The 18,238-nt window shown below is 43.8% G+C and overlaps 1 protein-coding gene across 1 annotated transcript in view; it reads left to right on the forward strand.

The window, feature by feature from the left end:
* Window positions 1–17,705, forward strand: part of DARS2 (aspartyl-tRNA synthetase 2, mitochondrial) — a 25,566-nt gene extending 7,861 nt beyond the window's left edge. Inside the window, exons 6-17 of the mRNA XM_019530856.1 lie at window positions 598–721; window positions 1,394–1,440; window positions 4,947–5,053; window positions 7,281–7,350; window positions 8,398–8,577; window positions 9,515–9,622; window positions 10,514–10,576; window positions 10,997–11,149; window positions 12,432–12,650; window positions 13,801–13,911; window positions 15,397–15,472; window positions 16,690–17,705. Coding sequence (XP_019386401.1) covers window positions 598–721; window positions 1,394–1,440; window positions 4,947–5,053; window positions 7,281–7,350; window positions 8,398–8,577; window positions 9,515–9,622; window positions 10,514–10,576; window positions 10,997–11,149; window positions 12,432–12,650; window positions 13,801–13,911; window positions 15,397–15,472; window positions 16,690–16,877 — 1,446 coding nt within the window. The 3' untranslated portion in view covers window positions 16,878–17,705. The remainder of the gene's footprint in view (window positions 1–597; window positions 722–1,393; window positions 1,441–4,946; window positions 5,054–7,280; window positions 7,351–8,397; window positions 8,578–9,514; window positions 9,623–10,513; window positions 10,577–10,996; window positions 11,150–12,431; window positions 12,651–13,800; window positions 13,912–15,396; window positions 15,473–16,689) is intronic.
* The last annotated feature ends 533 nt before the right edge of the window (window positions 17,706–18,238 follow it).

Consider the following 18,238-nt stretch of genomic DNA (forward strand, 5'->3'; position numbering starts at 1 on the left):
TCTAACCTAAACCTACCCTCTGCCAGCTTGTGACCGTTATTCCTGGTCACTCCTGGCAGTGCTCGGGAGAACAGTGACTCCCCCAATGCCTGCTGATCCCCCCTGACTAGTTTATAACAGGTCACAGATTAAGTGCCCTGATAAAATATGGTCCACGGCATAGTGGTGAGGACCAAGACTGAAGAGAGCTAAGCTGTGCATGAATGTGTGATCCTGCATAAGTCGCATCAGTATAAGCATAACTTCTTGTACCTTAGGTTTCTTCCTCTGTAAAATAGGTATGATCATGCTTGCTTAAGTTGTTTGAGATATGTGAATGAAAAGTGCCCCATAAATTCAAAAGAGGATTGTTATGATCTGTTCCTGCACAGAGAAAAGCAAGGATTTGGAGTACAGAGTTTAGACCACATAGCTTTTATTAAAGAACCTTCAGTTTGAGGCAAACTGCACACACACATTCCTGCATATATATAAAAGTGACACCCAGTAATGCATTGTCCTTCGTTACCATTTTGCCTTCCAGTGTAGTTTCAGGAGAAGCTGTTGTGGGCATGGTTTTAATTTTGCTTTTTGAAGTCTTTCTTCTCTTCTCTTTAGAAATCTGAGACTTTGCGTATGCAGTATCGTTACTTGGACTTACGCAGTTCCCAGATGCAGTACAATCTGCGACTCAGATCCCAGATGGTGATGAGAATGCGGGAATACCTCTGTAACCTCCATGGTAAGAGAAATACTAAAAAATAGTACCAGATTCTCAGGATTTTTCCTTTTCCTTTTGCTTCCATTTTTTACTGCTGTAAAACTTACCATGGGTTGGAACATTAGGCAAGTGCAGCCCCCATGTGGCCCCTCATATGGTGACTTGCTATCTTTCAATGGTGACTACAGTGGGATGCTGCTATATTTCAAGGGCACAATAGCAGTTAGTCCCTTATCAGGTCACAGGTGATCACTTTTGAATGAGCTGTATACAGTAAAGGGGAAGATTTTAACAAGAGGTTGGTGAATCCTGGATGCCTTATTATCTGGCCGCCTAACTTCAGGCATATTAAAAAGCCAGTTTTTCAAAGGGCCTGCATTCATCTTAAAATTGATGATCATTTTAAAGTGTTTAGTTAGCTTAATAAAAGGCTTTTTAGCTTATAGGGGGAACTGGAGACTCCAAGTCCAGATGAGATTTGTGGGTGCTTATCACCTCTCAGGATCAGGCTGTAACTTCACAAATAGTTCTTAATCGTCTTAAAAAGAATTAGATGAGTCTACTGGTTGCTGAGTAGCTTCAGGTTGTGCCCCACCTCTCAAGATGACGAGCTACTGACTAGCCAACTTGTTCCAAACCATGCCATCCCCCTACTCTGATTATTTAATTTTTGAAGCATGTTTTGTTTCTTAGGGTTTGTGGATGTCGAGACTCCAACACTATTTAAGAGAACCCCAGGGGTATGTATACTGCTAGTTATTTTGGCCTGCTGTGGTTACACAGATCACTTATTTACTTATTATCCTAGTCTGCCACTGTGTCTTTATTTGTAGTTATGTTACTATTTACCTGTTTACCTATCAACTTCTTATCCATCAAATGGATCCTTTAGAGGCATGAGGCTGTGTCTTGGGCAAAGACTGGGAATCTTCTGGTATCAACGCCCCCCCCAACGCTGCTTTCTTGCAAAGCAATGTGTTTTGCTGAGTGTGAATCCCATCTTTGGAGGACCAGATTCCACAAAAACCCATTCCTTCAAGCATTTCATTCTGTCCTCATGCATCTCTGAGCTGGTACATCACCATGGTATGCCCATTTGAAAGTGTGTATTTTCAAGTCTTGTATTCTGGGTTTGTATTTTGCAAGCTAATTACTGTATACAATAGAGAGCAATTGCACAGGAATTGATGAAAATGGGCTCTGCCATATACTTAACTGATATACAATAATCTTATTGATTTAAGAAGGCCCATATAAGTATAGTGGGGTAGCATTTTTTGTGGATCTCTGAAAGCAGATAACGGAAAACCCCAACTTTTGTAATTTTTAAAACTAAATGGGATACAGCTAACTAACTCATATATACTGTTGGGAACAGTAAAGTCATATGTGAGGGAGTTCAATGGGATGAATGCACGTCTTTTTTCTTCTCATTTCTGTTTAGGTTTTTTATCTTTTATAAACCTGTGGATTAAAATTAATCCTTTAGAATAGTTGTTGTCTGAAGGTAGCAATGTATGCTGGGGTTACCATGTGTGGTGATAGTTACAAACATTCATCCAGATTCTGCACTATAATAAGTCTGTGCCTGACTACAAGAGTTCTTTTGGAATAAGTGGGCCTTCCATGAGTATCTCCAGGGCAGAAGCTACACTGTTGATACTGGATCTGGCTCTGCAGTTGCACAGAATCCAACAGTTAAAGCACCTTCCTTTGGTGAAACAGAAGTGGGATCAAGCCACTATGAGGTTCTGTTCCACAACTCACTGAAGCAAATGGAAAGACCCCCATTGACCTCCAGGTCCTATGGATTTTAGCTAGTTGACCGTAGTGACAAGAGAATTCTGAAAACAACCTGAAGTTATGACCATTTTCTTTAACCAGCATCCTTGCCCTGCCTGATAATCTTTAATAGTGCTAAAATGGCCTTGACAATTTTAGCTGTTCTGTTCCTGGCACAGGGAATGCCATGTTATTGAACTACATGAAAAAGAAGGAAGGGATGGGCTCCCAAATTAGGAAACCAGTGCATTTGTGTATTGAGCTTGTATACCTTTTCCTTTTTGCAAAGAAGCCCCTTGAAGAGTTTTCAGTGCACAGTTTTCCCCAACTCTTCTCAGTTTGTTAACATTGTTAAGTCATCCTTCATGGCGGTACCTCAGTCTCCCTTCTTCCAGTAGAGGACAGAAATAATTTCATAGCCTACTCAGTAGCTTTCCAGAAGTTTTGCTGGAGAAAATGCCAGGTATTTCATCCCCATGGCACTAACCAAGTTGCTGCTGCGAGACCCTGATGGCCTGTGGAACCTGATAGTGTAACTGAGATTCACACCTACACTTTATATGTGGTAGTGCAGTGTACTAACGGCCAGACCAGCGGGACTGACTCCGGTTGCAAGAGTGATGATTAATTTCTTTTCACTAGCTGTTGCAAAAGCTGTCTGCCCACCCCTTTTCAACCATTATTTATAGCTAGTTCCTGCATCTGAAGTCAGGTCAGTTGAAGAAATCCTGGACTGACTTTCTGCTTAGATCTGCCATGGGGGACAGGCAGCTTGCCACAAGCATTCTTCTTGCTTGTCACCTCTGCACTGTAGAACTGAGGGCAGAAGAGTGATGCACCCAACATTGCTCTCCTAGAGTCTGCTACCTAACTCAGAGTCAGAGGGGATTTGCAGGGTGGTGCAAGTTCATGTTGGTATGTTGTATGTAACTCACAAGCTTGGACGTGTATAGAAAGCCTATGCCGTAGCTGCAAACTAATAGGAGGTAGCAATATGCTGAAAGGTAAAGTGGGCTGGTAAGCTCTTCTGTCTTTTATCCTACCCTGCCACAGGCTACCTCTCCAACCATTTAGTGGGTAACTTATGTAAAGTGAAACTTACACCTCTAGGGATGTGACCTCTGAACATGGTCCATCATCACTTAAAAAATACAATAACCTGGCAGGACTGTTTGGAGAGATCTGGGTCTTGGATCTCTTTGCTAAAAGGGATTTCTAGGTGATAAAGCTGCAAAAACATAAAAGTGTAGTGTGTTTGAGTAGTTGTTTGCAAAGAGAGCAGCACCTTGAAGTTGTGTAGTATTTTTCTTCCCTGTTTTCTGGAAAAACATTTCTTCCTCCTCTTTGGAGAGACTGGGGAACCTTTTCTTCCCTGTCCCTACCCTCACTCCTGCAATCCCATTCCAAAAATTGTATTTCTTGTTTTAAAATTAATCCATTTCTACTATAAACAGGAAAGCTATTTAGAGCTTAGATGCAGCGACTCTGCATTTGCAGAGTAGGTCAGGCCAATGGTCCATCTGGTCCAGTATTATTTTCCAAGTAGTTATTAATGACAGATGTCTTCTGATGTTCATATTCATTTAACCCAGTTTCTGTGCCTCAAGTATGCATTGACCAACCTGCCTCATCCATCTTCCCAGCAAGGCTTAGCTAACTGGGCTCTTCAGGCATTGATACCTTGGGAATCACCAAGAGTACCTTCGATGCAACTATATGCATTAGTTTTTTTCCTGGTTTTCTGTTGAGGTCAGAGAGATGAGAACCCTACAACCATTAACCAAAAGAAAGGGAAAACAAAGAATTTGCCATTCATGCTTCATTTATGTCATTGGCATTTGTAATGCTCCAAAAATGTACTACAGTACATGAAATAGAATCAAATCTCTAATGAAAGTTAAGCTGCAGCATCTTAAACCTATTTTATTGAGGCCTGAGTTATTGTTACTTAGTTTTCATCAGTTGTGATTTAATAACATATGCACTGACAGTAACCACGGAGCAGCCAATGGGCAGAAAGGCCCCACCCTGATAAGTTGTTCATGTACCCATGCCCTAAAGTAAGAATAAAAATAATTAAATCTTTTAATGAAATAAAACATCCTGTAAAATCCCCTGACACCATGTATTTGCATAAGTCTGAATTTCTGTGCCGTAGGAAGAGATGACTTCCAAGCTCTGCCTCATGACCATCTTATGCTTAGTTAATGTGAGGTTTTATACACTGTTCCTAATTCTCATAGAGTGCTCATCCTGTTCCTGTGAGTCTCATTCAAAGCTTTTTGAAGTTTGGAAAATCAGCCATCAACTTCAGTAGGCTCTGAATTGGGTCCCTATGTGTCCAGTCCTCTCTTGAAATTTACGAAGTTCTTTTGCCTCAACCTTCTCATGTGGCAAGATACAAAATGTCAGCTGTATGCTGTATTAAGAAGTCTCTCCTCTCTTATTCCATCTTTGATACTAGGGTGCGAAAGAGTTCCTGGTACCCTCCAGGGAGCCTGGTAAATTCTACTCTCTGCCTCAGAGTCCTCAGCAGTTTAAACAGCTGCTCATGATTGGAGGTCTGGACAGGTGAGTGCTCCTTTTTTATAAAATAAGGACCTCAGAGGTCTGTTCCCTATTTTTTTTTTTTAATTTTATTTTGGGGGGGGGGGGAGGGCAAAGATTTCAGTGTTTGTTCAGGAACTTAGAGCAAATGGTTTTGCAGCTGAAGTGACCTCAAGTGGGGGAATCTTAAAGTCTTATCATCATTCACTGTGACTTCTAACTGGTGTTCAACTCCCAGCCCACAGGTAAGATCCAGCCTGCAGAGCCCCATAATCCAACCCATGGGTCTGGAAATTTGGCAGTGGGGGAATGGTAGCAGTTAACACTACTATTGCTCCCATGCTGCCAGATTTCAAAGTCCCACCCAGCTAGACCGGCCCTGGCCAGGCTAGCCCCCCACAGAGGGATAAGGCCCTGTTCCCATATGGCTGGATTAAGCCAGGGCCCGGTGCAGCCACTTGGAAATGGCTTGGCCAGGGTCCAGTGCAGCCATATGGGACTGAGTCCCAGGCAGCCCATTTCCACCTGGGTGCATCAGGCCTTGTGTGAGCTGTTCCCACATGGCTGCGTGGGCCCTAGCTGGGCCAGTACCACACATTGGATCAGGTCCACAGACCAGATCACAGACAGACCTGGCACTGCTCATCCAGCCCACAGGCCAGGAAGTTCAGACATCATTGATCTAGGGACATTTAGACACAAGAATCCCACTGGACTAAGGAGCTGTGTGACCAAATCCCCTATTTGCATATGAAATTTTCAAAACTGTCTGAAAATTTTCCATATTATCATGATTCTGAACATAAATGCACATAGACTTCTTGGAGATGGGAAAGGCTGAGGAGCAGAAAAGGGAAAGCATGGTGAATTCCTCTCTTGCACTGACCTACATGGCTTAACTCCTACTGAGATGAATTAAGACCACAGTGTGTGATTGAACTGGATAAGACACGGTCACAGTTCATTCATGCAAAACTTTTGAACATATCTGCAATAAAATCAGGAGGTGTTTCTGAGGTATCTCCTTACTGATCCAGAACTTAAGGTCTGACTGGTTGAAGACCAGTTGAGAGTGTGGAGAAATCACCCCCCAGTCTGCCTCACTATTGTAAGCAACCCACTTCCTATGTTACCTGCTTCTGTGACTGGCTAGGCTGTAAAAAAAATTCCAATGGGAGGAGGAACCTGCTTCTCCACTGTCTCAGGTTCTTGCAACCACAGGTCATGTTACTGGTCATCTCACCTGGTAGGGCTGATGTCTTTTGGAAGCACCGGTCAGCAGCCAGTAGGTCTGCTTCTGGTTGGAACTTAGTGATGAGGTCACAACAGATTTTTAAAGGGTCCCTCATCGAGGAAGAGGAGCAGACATGTTTTAGAACACAGCAAACAAGCCATACAGTCTCCAGAGAAAGAGCTTGCTCAAACTCTGGATGTAAATGTGAGTAACTTACCTAAATTTTAGCTCATAATTTAGGATGAAGTGATGTAGAAGCATATCAAAAGGCTACCAAGCCACTTCTGTTTGCTCAGGGTTTTTCTTTTGATACTTCTCTGACCTGTACCCCTCCCCATGCTTACCCTCTCCAATCAATAAAGCTATCCATTACAGCAAGCCTTCCTGTACCTGCTTGAGAGGGATTAAGTAAGCCTTTTGGCTCCCTTGCTCAGATGACTAAAGGAGGCTACTGTTAATGCTTCAGACTATAAGAAGCCCCCTAATTTATCCTGCTGGGAGCAAAGCACCCCCAAGATCTACAGGGTCTGTATACCCTGGGTGGCACAGAGCCCTAACAAAGACCAGACCCTGGATGGTGGCAGCGATTACCCCAGGCTTGTTGGGCTCTGGAAAGGAGTCTGGATGGACGTAGGCACCCCAGGTTTTTGAGCTGGGTGCAGTGAGCTGGATAGCTCAGCACAACAGCGCCCCCTACTGGCCTGTCACAAAGAGGAATGTGTCCAAAGTCAGTTCCTGAATACACTGATTTGTCAACACAGATCAATATAACATAGAGACCTGAAGGGAAAGAAGTTTTGTTTTAGTTGAGCAGTTTTAAATGGCAACAAATATAGTACTGACAGGGAATCCCCGAGATGCTGCTGCCTTTGATGGAATCCCCACCTGACATTATCAACTCTCTGCTGGATAGTTGCTCATCCTGTTTGGAGTCCTTACAGGAACTGTCATGAATGGAATGTGTAATCCATTTTTCACACATGGTTTAGCTTAGGGTGCTTTTAATTTCAATTGCAGGTACTTTCAGGTTGCCCGCTGCTATCGAGATGAAGGTTCAAAGCCAGACAGACAACCTGAATTTACTCAGGTAACTTTTCCCTTTTGTATCACTTTTCTCTCTTGAAGTCATGACACTAGCAAGGTATCAGTCAAGTTAGGAAGCCTTGATTGGAATTGCTAGCTGCATGTATTGTTGGTCCAGCCCATCCAGTTGGTGTGAGGCTTGCTCCTAGTCATTCAGCTTGAAAATCCTTCAAGCCTTGTGCTTGTTGCTATGCATTTCACATGCCTAATAAGTGGTTACTGAGCTCTGGGATAAAGGAGGGATTCAGATTCCACAGAGATGAGTTTCAGCTGGTGGGAATTTTGGCACCATGTTCATCAGGCCCAGTAGTGACATTTGAGCTGCTCTCAAAGTTTGGCTTGCTTCCCTCCTGCTGGAGCTGTACAGCTGTCTTCATAGTCATTGGCACCTGGACAAGACCAGTTAGTCCTGCTCATTCCTGAGGATTTCCTTGTGACTTCTCTCCCTCAGAGTCCTTAGCATCACTAACTGGCTATTTAGCTTCTAAGCAGGGGATGATTGCTGATAAACTGAGCAATATTTTGTGTCTGCAAGGTAACAGATGTATGCTTTATGTAAGGCTGGCGTGGTATACACAGAAGGCAATGTAGAGGTGTCCTTATAGACTAACACAGCTAACTACCTCTCTGCTTGTGGTATATACATACACATAGGCGACGCGTAAGAGGGGCGTGGGGGGCACGGGGTGGGGGGCGGCACATGCCCCCCCCCCAAGAGTGCTGGTGCCTCCCCTGACAGCGAGTGCTCTGGCTGGTAGGGGGGCATGGAGAGTGCTAGTGCTGCCCCTGAAATTGGCTCTGCTGTCGTGCCACCAGCATTCTCAGCCACTGGCCACTGGGGGGCACTCCCCTGCCCCCCTCCAGTTGTGCCCTGCTGGTGCCCCGCTAGACTCAGGAGGCACCAGTTGCTCAGGTACATACAATATTTTGAAATCAATCATCTTTATTTGTACAAAGCCCTTAGGTACTAAGAGGAGGTAGGTGGGTGGAAAAGAATGCAGTTTCCCTGGTATCCGTGGATGTGTAATGTCCTGCTTCTTCTGTCTTTAAGATAGATATTGAGATGTCATTTGTAGACAAGTCTGGGATCCAGAGGCTGATTGAGGGCCTGCTCCAGTATTCTTGGCCTGAAGAGAAAAGCCCCATAACCATCCCTTTTCCTTCCATGAGCTATGCTGAGGCACTGGCTGCTTATGGGACTGATAAGCCAGACACTCGCTTTGGTATGAAGGTGAGCTCTCTTTTCTCAGAAGCATCTATCCTTTCTCCTTCCTCTTAACAGTTTTGAACAGTTAGTGTTCAAATCTTAATTCTGCACACAGGTGGAAGGTTGGGGTTCTTGATGCCAAAACCTCTACTGTTTTGGAAGGCTCAAGAAATTATTGTAGCAGGTCCCTTAAAATGTGGGAAGCTTGGCCAGTAGTGTGGTAAAGCAGTGAAGCAGTATGGCTTTGGGGTCTCCTATCGTGTTTTCCCCTGTCCCTTTTTGGGAGGTGCTCTTTTTCTCACTTCAGCCCTAATGATATATTAACACAGATGACAATCCTTGTTATGCTTGGATCAGATGACTGAAGGTGACTTTTCCATCATCTGTGATATGTGCAGGTATTTTTCATATTGCCAATGAAAAGAACTGAGGCTCAGTGTCTTGGTGGTTTTTCATAGAGCATTATTTTTTTACTTTAAAGCCGATTTAGCACTTATGAAAGGAGTACTCAACAATCTGAGGAACTGAAGTCCCTGAGTCATTCTCAGAAACTGTACAAGCTTTTCTGCACTCTTCACTGATGCAAGGTGGTCTGATGGGAGCCAGGCAAGAAGCAGCCTAAATGTTTAATGAATGTATGTGGCTGTACCCAGGATAGTATCCTGCTTCTCTAAAAATGTATCTTCACCATTTTGATTACTATACACTGTTCTTTCCAGGGTGACTAGATTTCCAAAGAGCTTTTTTTTTTTTCTTGGATTCCCTTTCTGTAACTGCTCATAGACAAGTTTGTTAGTGCTGTGCTCCCTCAGTTTTATAAACACCCTGTGGTTTCTCAGAGCAAACCCAGCCATCCAGAGGGGCTGGTATGGAAGCAGGTGGAGGATACCAAAACCATTTCCTCAACATGGGGCCCTGTTAGTATTGCCTTATTTTTGTGTGTGCTCTTTGCCTCTCTCAGATAATTGATGTCAGTGATCTGTTCAGGAGTGTGGACATTGGATTAATTCAGAATGTTCTCAGGAAGCCCCAAGGCACCGTCAAAGCCATTTGTGTTCCTCAGGGGATGGTAAGTGATGTGTTTGTATGTGATTGCTAGCAAAGCTCAGTGCAAAGATGATAAATGTTTAGAAATGAATGAGTTCTACTGATTTGAATTTATCATCATTCAATAATTACCTTGCTCCTGCCACAGCGTAACTGGCCCCTTTTGAAAGTTGTGTGGCCCACTGCTACCTGTGACTGATCAACTGCCTCCCATCTGAGACTGTGGGGTTGGACAGTAGGTGACACATTCACTTTAGGAAGGCAGCCAAAGGGTGGCCAGAGCGTTAAGGTTGGAGAAGAGCAGGGAAAGGTCTGTGAAGTTTATAGCTAGCTTTGGTTAGGCGAGAGCTGCTGTGTTTTGCATCTGGATAATGAACTGGATTCTGAAACAGGTTCGTGTTCAGTATTGTTCCTTCCAGGGCTGGTGAGAACTCAACACATTACATACCCTAAATGATTCAGGACATTATTTTACAACAAAAATGCTTATATCACAATTATGTAAGAAATGAAAGGTTGTGATGTGATTACAGTGCTATGAGGGTTGTTTTTCATACAGGAATAAAGTAAACTTGTCCAATAAAATACATGCTGGGTGGCGCGAAAGCTGGTGGATACTGGTTTGTCTCTTGACACTGTTGTAACAGATGCAGTGTACCTGAAGAAATCCTAAAGACCCAATTTTGAATTGTGGAATAGGATGCTTTGGCCTGTTTCTCACTAGCTGTTGCAAGTGTAACAGTGAAAGGTGCAAATTGATGGCACACCAGTAAGTGGCACTGCTTTATATATTAAAACACATGCAAAACTGGAATGTTGAACATTTTAAAACCAGAGTAGCTTTAAAATCAAGAGTTGTATGCAGGAGTAGATATAACTCCTTTTTAAGATCTTGGTCATTCTTTTTCCCCAGAGATGTCTTCAAAATAAAAATCTTGAGTCTTTAAAGGAAACTGCAAAATCCCGGTTTAATCAGGTAAGTCGCAACCATGTGTATAATGTAAAGAATTCATTTGAAAGGGGCTGGTAGCAACTGTATCTAAAGTAATACAGGGAATTTACAAGCAGCTACAAGACAGAACAGTTGATTAAATTCTGTACCCATATGTATGAAAATTTATGTCACTAGAGGTAGTGTTGGCCTCTGACAATAAGAAGTCTGACAACTGTGTTTATTGCATAGTAGTTCTATGTGTCTCTACTCTGTCCTTGAACACTCATAAATGAAATGGTAAATATTTGAAGGAGGTTTATAAGAAGGAAGACATCTGATGTGGAAGGTTTTTAAAAGGCACTTCCTACTTTAAGACAGTTTTTGACTCTGCACTGCATCTCTCATGGGAATGTATTACAGGCAATTAACCTACTTCTTATTTGTGCCTGTCTCTTGTTGTAGGAAGTTTTACACTTGGTCCTGGGACCTGATGGGAGCCTGAAGTCTCCAATGAGTAAATTTCTCAACAGGGAGCAGCAGTCAGAACTCATCAGAGCCCTGAACATTCAGGTGGATGATGTAGTGCTGCTGGCAGCTGGAGAACACAAGAAAGCGGTAGGGAAATTCCTTGTCTTGGAACTGAACATCACTGGTTATATTCACAATACCTGGCCTCTCCAGTTCCCTCCAGCTTAGGATGCAGAGGTTTATGAATGAAGTCTCACAATACCCCATTTTACATATGGTGATGGGAAACACAATGAGTTTAGGTGACCTGTCCCAAATTGTATCTCTAGTTTCTGACAGAGCTGCCTTTTCTGCACCCTACTCAGAGATATGCAGCCTTCCAAGCAAGCAGCAGCAACTAACAAGTTGTTTGTCTATTCAGGTTCCTTCTACTTTCCAGAATTATGAGGCATGAACCCAAAGAGAGGAACCATTCTTTTCTCTAGATCACTTTGTGAATTCAGAATCCCATACCCATGGGATCCCTGTTCTAGCTTTTTCCTTAAAGCCTGGCTGGCTTGTGGTAATGTGGCTTTAAATGAGCTTGACGCTTCGTTGATCAGATCACTGTTGCAACTGGGACTGCAATGCTTATCTTGCTGAGCCCAAAGAAAGTTTTTACAACAGAACGCATACCTGGCATAGTGGTGAAACCCCAAGAAATTCATAGTCTGTTCCTGGGGTCGTATACTCAGCTGATGTAAATCAATGTAATGGAGGTCAGTTGACTGATGGACCTGTCACCTCGGGGCCCTGTCCCTTGCACTTCAAGATGGGCAATTCTTGATTCAAATGCACTTTAGAAACAGTGCTTACAGTTCTAGCAGTGGCTCACCAGGGACATGTTGGTATCTAATTATTAAAACCAGGAAGCTGTGAATTAATGTAGGATTGTATTTTTGGCTTTACCATTGACTTTTTCTGTAACAGTAACTTTCACTCCACCTCTATTTCTAACTGTGTAAAATGTGGATAATGTTGCATGGTTGTTATGAGAAATCATTAAAGTCTATAAACTGCCTTGAGACCAGGGCACGAGAGATGCTGTGAGGTGCAGAATATTTTGTGGTGTTTTTATACTGTGCCTCACTGCTCAGCTATGTCATTGGCCCTGTGAGAACAGTGTTTAGGTACACAGTATCTAGCACCCCCTGGACCACTCTTTCACAGCAGCTGAAATTCTGAGTACTAACATTGGCTGTGTTAACAAGAGGTGAACCAGTACTTTGAAAGATGGCTATTGCAAATATACAGTGAAACAGACATGATGGTTTCTGCACATAATGCTGTCCCTGGAAAGCAGTTTCCCTGCTCCAGGAACAATGGGGCCCTTAGTAAACCTTTCTGGTCATGTCATTAAACTGGATTCTTTTTTCTATCTGGTTGGCAGTGCTCTGTATTAGGAAATCTGCGCCTGGAGAGTGCTACCCTTCTGGAGGCAACAGGACTAGTGCTCCGGGATCCCACTGCTTTCCACTTCCTGTGGGTGGTGGATTTCCCCCTGTTCCTTCCCAAGGAAGAGAAGCCTGCAGAACTGGAATCTGCTCACCACCCCTTCACAGCTCCCCACCCATCTGACACCAGCCTCCTCTACTCTGAGCCCACAAAGGTAACTAGACCCTTCACATTGGCCTAGTTTTCTATGTGGAAATTTCCTGAAACAGTGGGCAAGGTGTAATCATAGCTATTGTATCAAGGGGTCTAAACTACGTACTGGCTCAGAAGAGATGTATTTAAGGTTACCCCAAGCTAATAAACACCAAAGTATGTGTCACCCTCAAAGCTAATTTATCTCCACTGGGTAAATGGGAAATACTTGCTTCTGGTGGCTACTGGAAGTCAGCTGGCCTGGTTTTTCCCCTGGAGTTACTGAGGATGGGTTCAGCTTCATCTGCAGTGTGCCAAGGATTGGAGCACTTACTAAATCAATCTGTTTCAGCTTAAGGGGACACACTTAGATTGCAAGCTGGGTGTGTGGGAGTTTTTGAGGTGTAAGGGGGATTTACAGGGACAGTGCAATGGTTTATTATGCCCCAGGGCGAAAAGAGAGGGTTCTGAGTTATTTTCAGCGTTGCATACCATAGGCAGACTTGCATAACAAGCAGATATTTATTTGGGATCATGGCAGCAGAAATGGCTTTAATTTGGTGTGCTTATCCCTACCCTAAAATCTTTGATATGAATAGATACAATGAAAAGAGCTGTAAACAGTGGTTATAAGAGTCTTTAGCTTGTGCTTGTCTGACCCATGATACAATCTGAAGGAGAATGCTTACTGAGCATGTCACCAATCAGGAGTGAAGGCATGGACAGCTGTGGATGGTTCCCTGGAGTGGAATGACAAGGGGCATAGCACATCAGGAGCGGAGGCACTGGAAGAGATGTGTTGGGGAGATGCTTACATTATGGCTGCCTTTGTGCAGTGCTGTTGGGACCTGATGCCAAAGTCCATAGAAATAAATTTGTCTTCCTGTTGAGTATAGATGGCTTTGCACCAGATCAACAGTCCATCGTTTGCCGAAGCACAAAATCTGATACACCCAGGGGAATTCTATGGGGAAAGTTTTACTGTTTAGTTCTCTAAGCCTTTTGTCAGACTCCTGCAAAATGCCTGAGAATGCACTGATAAAGCAAAGTTTCAGCATCTTATTCTTCAACAATTGCTTGTTTGCAATCTGTTTGACAATGGATCTGAGTACAGAAGAGTGCAGCTCTGCTGTGCTAATGCACTTGTTCAGTTTGTTCTCCTTTCTTCTCAGGTCCGTAGCCAGCACTATGACCTGGTACTGAATGGCAGTGAGATTGGAGGTGGCTCCATCCGAATTCACAATGCACAGCAGCAGCGTTTTGTTCTGGAGAAAGTGCTGAAGGTAACAGCCTGCAAAAGCTTTCTCGGCTGTCTTGGGATTTTTAAATTCCACGCATTTAAAATATCAGTTGTAGAAATATAAAGGGATAGGGGCCTATGGATCTTGCTCGTGCTAATGCTTTTTGGTAGTCACACCTGTAAATGTCATCTCTGTGTGTACATAACTCAAGAATATCCTTGGCTCCTGAGAGCACTTGTGAACATGATAGTAGTCCTTAGCTCCTATGCAGTGCTTTTCTTCTGTAGATTTTAAAGTGCCTGTCACGCACCAGTGGGAAAGCTGGGTCACAGAAAGGGCAAGTGACTTGCCCAAGGTCACCCAGCAGGTCAGTGGTAGAGCCTGGGTTTCCTGAGTTCCAAGCAAGTGCTTTATCCAGTAGGCTACACTACAGATCCCAGCTTGATTGGGGGTGGCATGTTAATTCCACCTTTTCCCTGGTGAGGTGTGGAAGTCCTGGAGTTTCATAGTTTCCACGGTCAGAAGGGACCTGAGTAGATCATCTAGTCCGACCCCCTGCCATGGCGGGAAATAATACTGGGGTCAAACGACCCCAGCAAGATGTTCATTTAACCTCCTCTTAAACACCCCCAGGGTAGGAGCCTGCACCACTTCTCTTGGAAGTTGGTTCCCGATCCTAGCCGCCCTGACAGTGAAGTAGCGCCTCCTGATATCTAGCCTAAACCTGCCCTCTGCCAGCTTGTGACCGTTCTCACAGAGAGAAGTGTTTTCCTGGTTTCTCGTTCCTGTACAGTGTAGCCTCCATTTCGGTTAAAGTGAGCCACTTTTTACTGGGTTACAGAATCTTTCTTTAATTCCCAGTGTGTCAGTATGGATTGTGATTATTAAATGTAACTAGAACATTGAGTGAATAATTGTTTGATTTGTTTCCAGTGTAGAATTAAAATTAGTGCTGCATTTTAAAATAGTGCCATATAGTAAACAATGCATGTGACAGCTGTCCTGGAGGGGGACAGTTACTACTTGGGATTACAGGGTGCTTTGTTAGGCATCATGAGGTGGCTCCGTTTTGTTAGAAATAGAGGTAGCAAGTGAATATTGCCCCACAGTACTGCAGCTAATGACATGGGATGCTCACACTGAAAGGTAGTTGACTTAGCCTTCCTTCTCCATCTCTACCCTCACTGGAGTCCCCTGTGGTACAGTGGTAGAATCCTTGTCTACCACACAGGACATCTAGGTTCAGTTCCTAGATGTTTATACAACAGCAGTCATGGAGGCACCAAATGTCTTGACTTAGTCTAGCATTTGGATTCTGTCTCAATGGCCTAAAGTTGGGGTGGAAGGGTCTGGGCAGCCTCCACTCCTCCTTAGTCCTGCCTAGGCATTGAAGCATTGAAGGTCTGGGTTACCTCCCACACATACACCACAAACTGGAAGGATTAATGGTTGCCAAACCAACTGCCTCCTCCCTGCTAATAAAAAGTGCCTGTTCCTGAGAAGGACCCTTTTCATGTCACATTCCAGGAGGACCCTGAGCTGCTTTCTCACCTGCTTGAGGCTTTGGCATGTGGAGCACCCCCGCACGGAGGAATTGCTTTAGGTAAGTGCATTTGAGCCAATCCCTATCTGATACATTTCATCAAGCAGCCATAGTAGTGATACTTTCCTTTGGCATGTCTATTCCCAAATCAGAGGAAAAAACTAAATGCTGAGAGGCTAACCCTGCCCTGCCTGTGAGATGGAAATTGCCATTCTAGTTATTTCACGCTTATGTGAACCTGAGGCACTTTGTTTCTCTTCATCCAGCCTGCAACTTACAGACAGGAGCTGAATCCTTAGCAGCTCTTAACCTGGTAACACCAGAGAGGCATGAACAGTGCTCCCAGGTCAACAGCTGGTATATGAGGAGGAGGGCAGTTTTCTGACCACCCAGCCCCAGATGTACTGATGTGTTTCTTACAGTCCTTATCTTAGAGTTGGGCTTGGGCAAGTGGTTTCTGAGAGTGATTCTTGACCATGGCCCTCAAAATAGCATGCTCATAGAAACTGGTCATCTCTTCCATTGTCCCAGAATTATTTCCCTACAACTGCATGTCTGTAAGATTTGTGCAGCATGTCTTAAAATGTTCTGAGCAATGACTCAGTTCCTGTTTCCTGGATCATGTCAGCACAGAATTTAATCCTAAATCCTTCATATTAATATCATCCCATTGCTCCTTTTTGCCACTCAGGCCTCTCCCTTCTTGTTTCCACCCATTTTATGTCTGTTAATTGTCTCGCCCTCTTAGACTTTTAATTCTTACATGGCTGTTGCTGCATCAAACTTATGTATATTTAGCTCTGTGGGGTGAATTGGGAGAGGCTCTAAACATTTAAGAGCGTGTTCTTAAAACTCCAGAGAGGTGAGAGTAGTAAAGTTGCTGAAAAATCCAAGCTGTGAGCTTCCTTTCGTCTCTGGGGTGCTTACGATGTCACATCTTCTGCCAGGAAAAAACAAAACAAGGCAGGAAGTTTGCACCTGAGATTGCTGAAGTTTGCAAAAATGTAGGAATTAAATAAAAAATGCTTTGAATTCAGTGTGATTTGTTCACTATACAATGACTATGTAGCATTTTCCTTTTAGAAACTTGCAAGTTTGGGGGTAGATTTTAAACTAAAACTTGTGTATCACCCTTGATCTTTCCATACAAACCAGTTCCTCCAGTCGCCTAATTACTTTTGTTCCCCAGGTCCCTCCAATGTGTCTATACTATACCTGTTCGGTACCAGCTTGCCAAAGAAAACATGCAAGTAACCTATTCTGTTGCCGACTTTTAGGACTTGACAGGTTGATCTGTCTCATCGTTGGAGCTCCAAGTATCCGAGATGTCATAGCTTTCCCCAAATCCTTCAAGGGATATGATCTTATGGGAAGTGCTCCAGACCAGATTGGTCCAGAAGAACTAGAGCCATACCACATCCGGGTTGCGTGGCCTGTGGCAGAAGTAGCAGCAAAGAAAAACTGATTCAGTGCCAGTGATTTGAGGCTGTTCAAACTACTGGGATTATCTCCACTCTTATCTTCCAACTGCCAAAACTTTGTGCAGAAACATCAGCTGGTCCAAGATATATACCAGTTGTTTTTGCATTGATGTTCCAGAAGTGAAAGAAACGATGAGGGCACTACTTGTAATAGTGACTGCTCTTTCGGGGACAGCAGTGGAGGGAGTAAAAATGGATAAAAGACCAAACTGTGTATTTTCTCTCTGACATAGCACAGAGGGGAAGGTTGGGAGCCCTTGCATACAGTGTAGTGTTGGGCTTAGCCTTAGGGGGTACATTTCTCTGAAATGTCCCTCATGAGAGTACGTGCACTCCCACCCACAAAAGATCACATGTCTGGTTCCTTTTAAAGTCACCTGAACTGCTAAGAATCAGTCTCATCAAATCATGGTCAACTGTGCACTACCAACCTTCCTGTTTCAGAAAAGAACAGAACTGTCCTGGGCTGAGAGCCACATATTGTCTACAGAGGGTCTTCAGCACGGCCTCATACTAGCCTTTTCCCTTATCTGCAGGCCAAGGATCAAACCAATCAACCACACAAAGTACTGCCAGGCATTCAACAGTACCTACTGGTTTATTGAAGAGCAGTATAAGTATGCAAACAGCTCATCAATTATTCTTTTATCTTAAAAAGTTAATGTAACTGGATATGACTATGTGCAGCCCTTGTGTCACAGAGGATTAATCACCCTTGTAATGGAAAGTGAGCCTGTCATGGGGCCTGTGATCCTGGTGTTTGAGAGATTCCTACTTCTGACTTTATTTACAAATAAAGACTGTCCAACAAGTAGGATTTTCTCTTTAAACCTCAAGAAGGAAGGGAGATATGGGACAGTGTTTCCCAATGTGGAGGAGCCCCAGACAAGTTCAGGCAGCTGTTAGGTTGGCTTGCAAAATGGTAACAAAGATGAAAGCTTCTCAGACTCAGATTTATTCCATCTTCAGTTCTGAATGTGCTAGGGCAGCTCTGGGAAAAGCAACAGGTAGCAGCTCTGGTAACAGTAACAGGATGTAGCAGCCATACATTCTAACTCTAATACCAACCAGCACAGCCACTATTGTAGCCAAGTGCAATGCGTGTGTACTGTGTTAGAAGTGCAGATTTGGGCAGTAGACTGCCCATCTGCTATAGCCTTTCTGCTTAGATCCCACACTCCCAGCTGTCAGAGCAGGCTTGGCTGCAAAGACCCACCAGTGAGTGTTCTCTGCTCCATAGGCTGGAATGAGTTGAGAACACAGGGAAAGGAGATGCACCTATGATGCTCTCTCTTAGGCCCCCTCTACATGTGCAGGTAAAGGCATGATGAGATATAATGCATGA

This window comes from Crocodylus porosus, unplaced genomic scaffold, assembly GCF_001723895.1.
Source record: "Crocodylus porosus isolate Cpor-Errol unplaced genomic scaffold, CroPor_comp1, whole genome shotgun sequence".
NCBI lineage: Eukaryota > Metazoa > Chordata > Crocodylia > Crocodylidae > Crocodylus > Crocodylus porosus.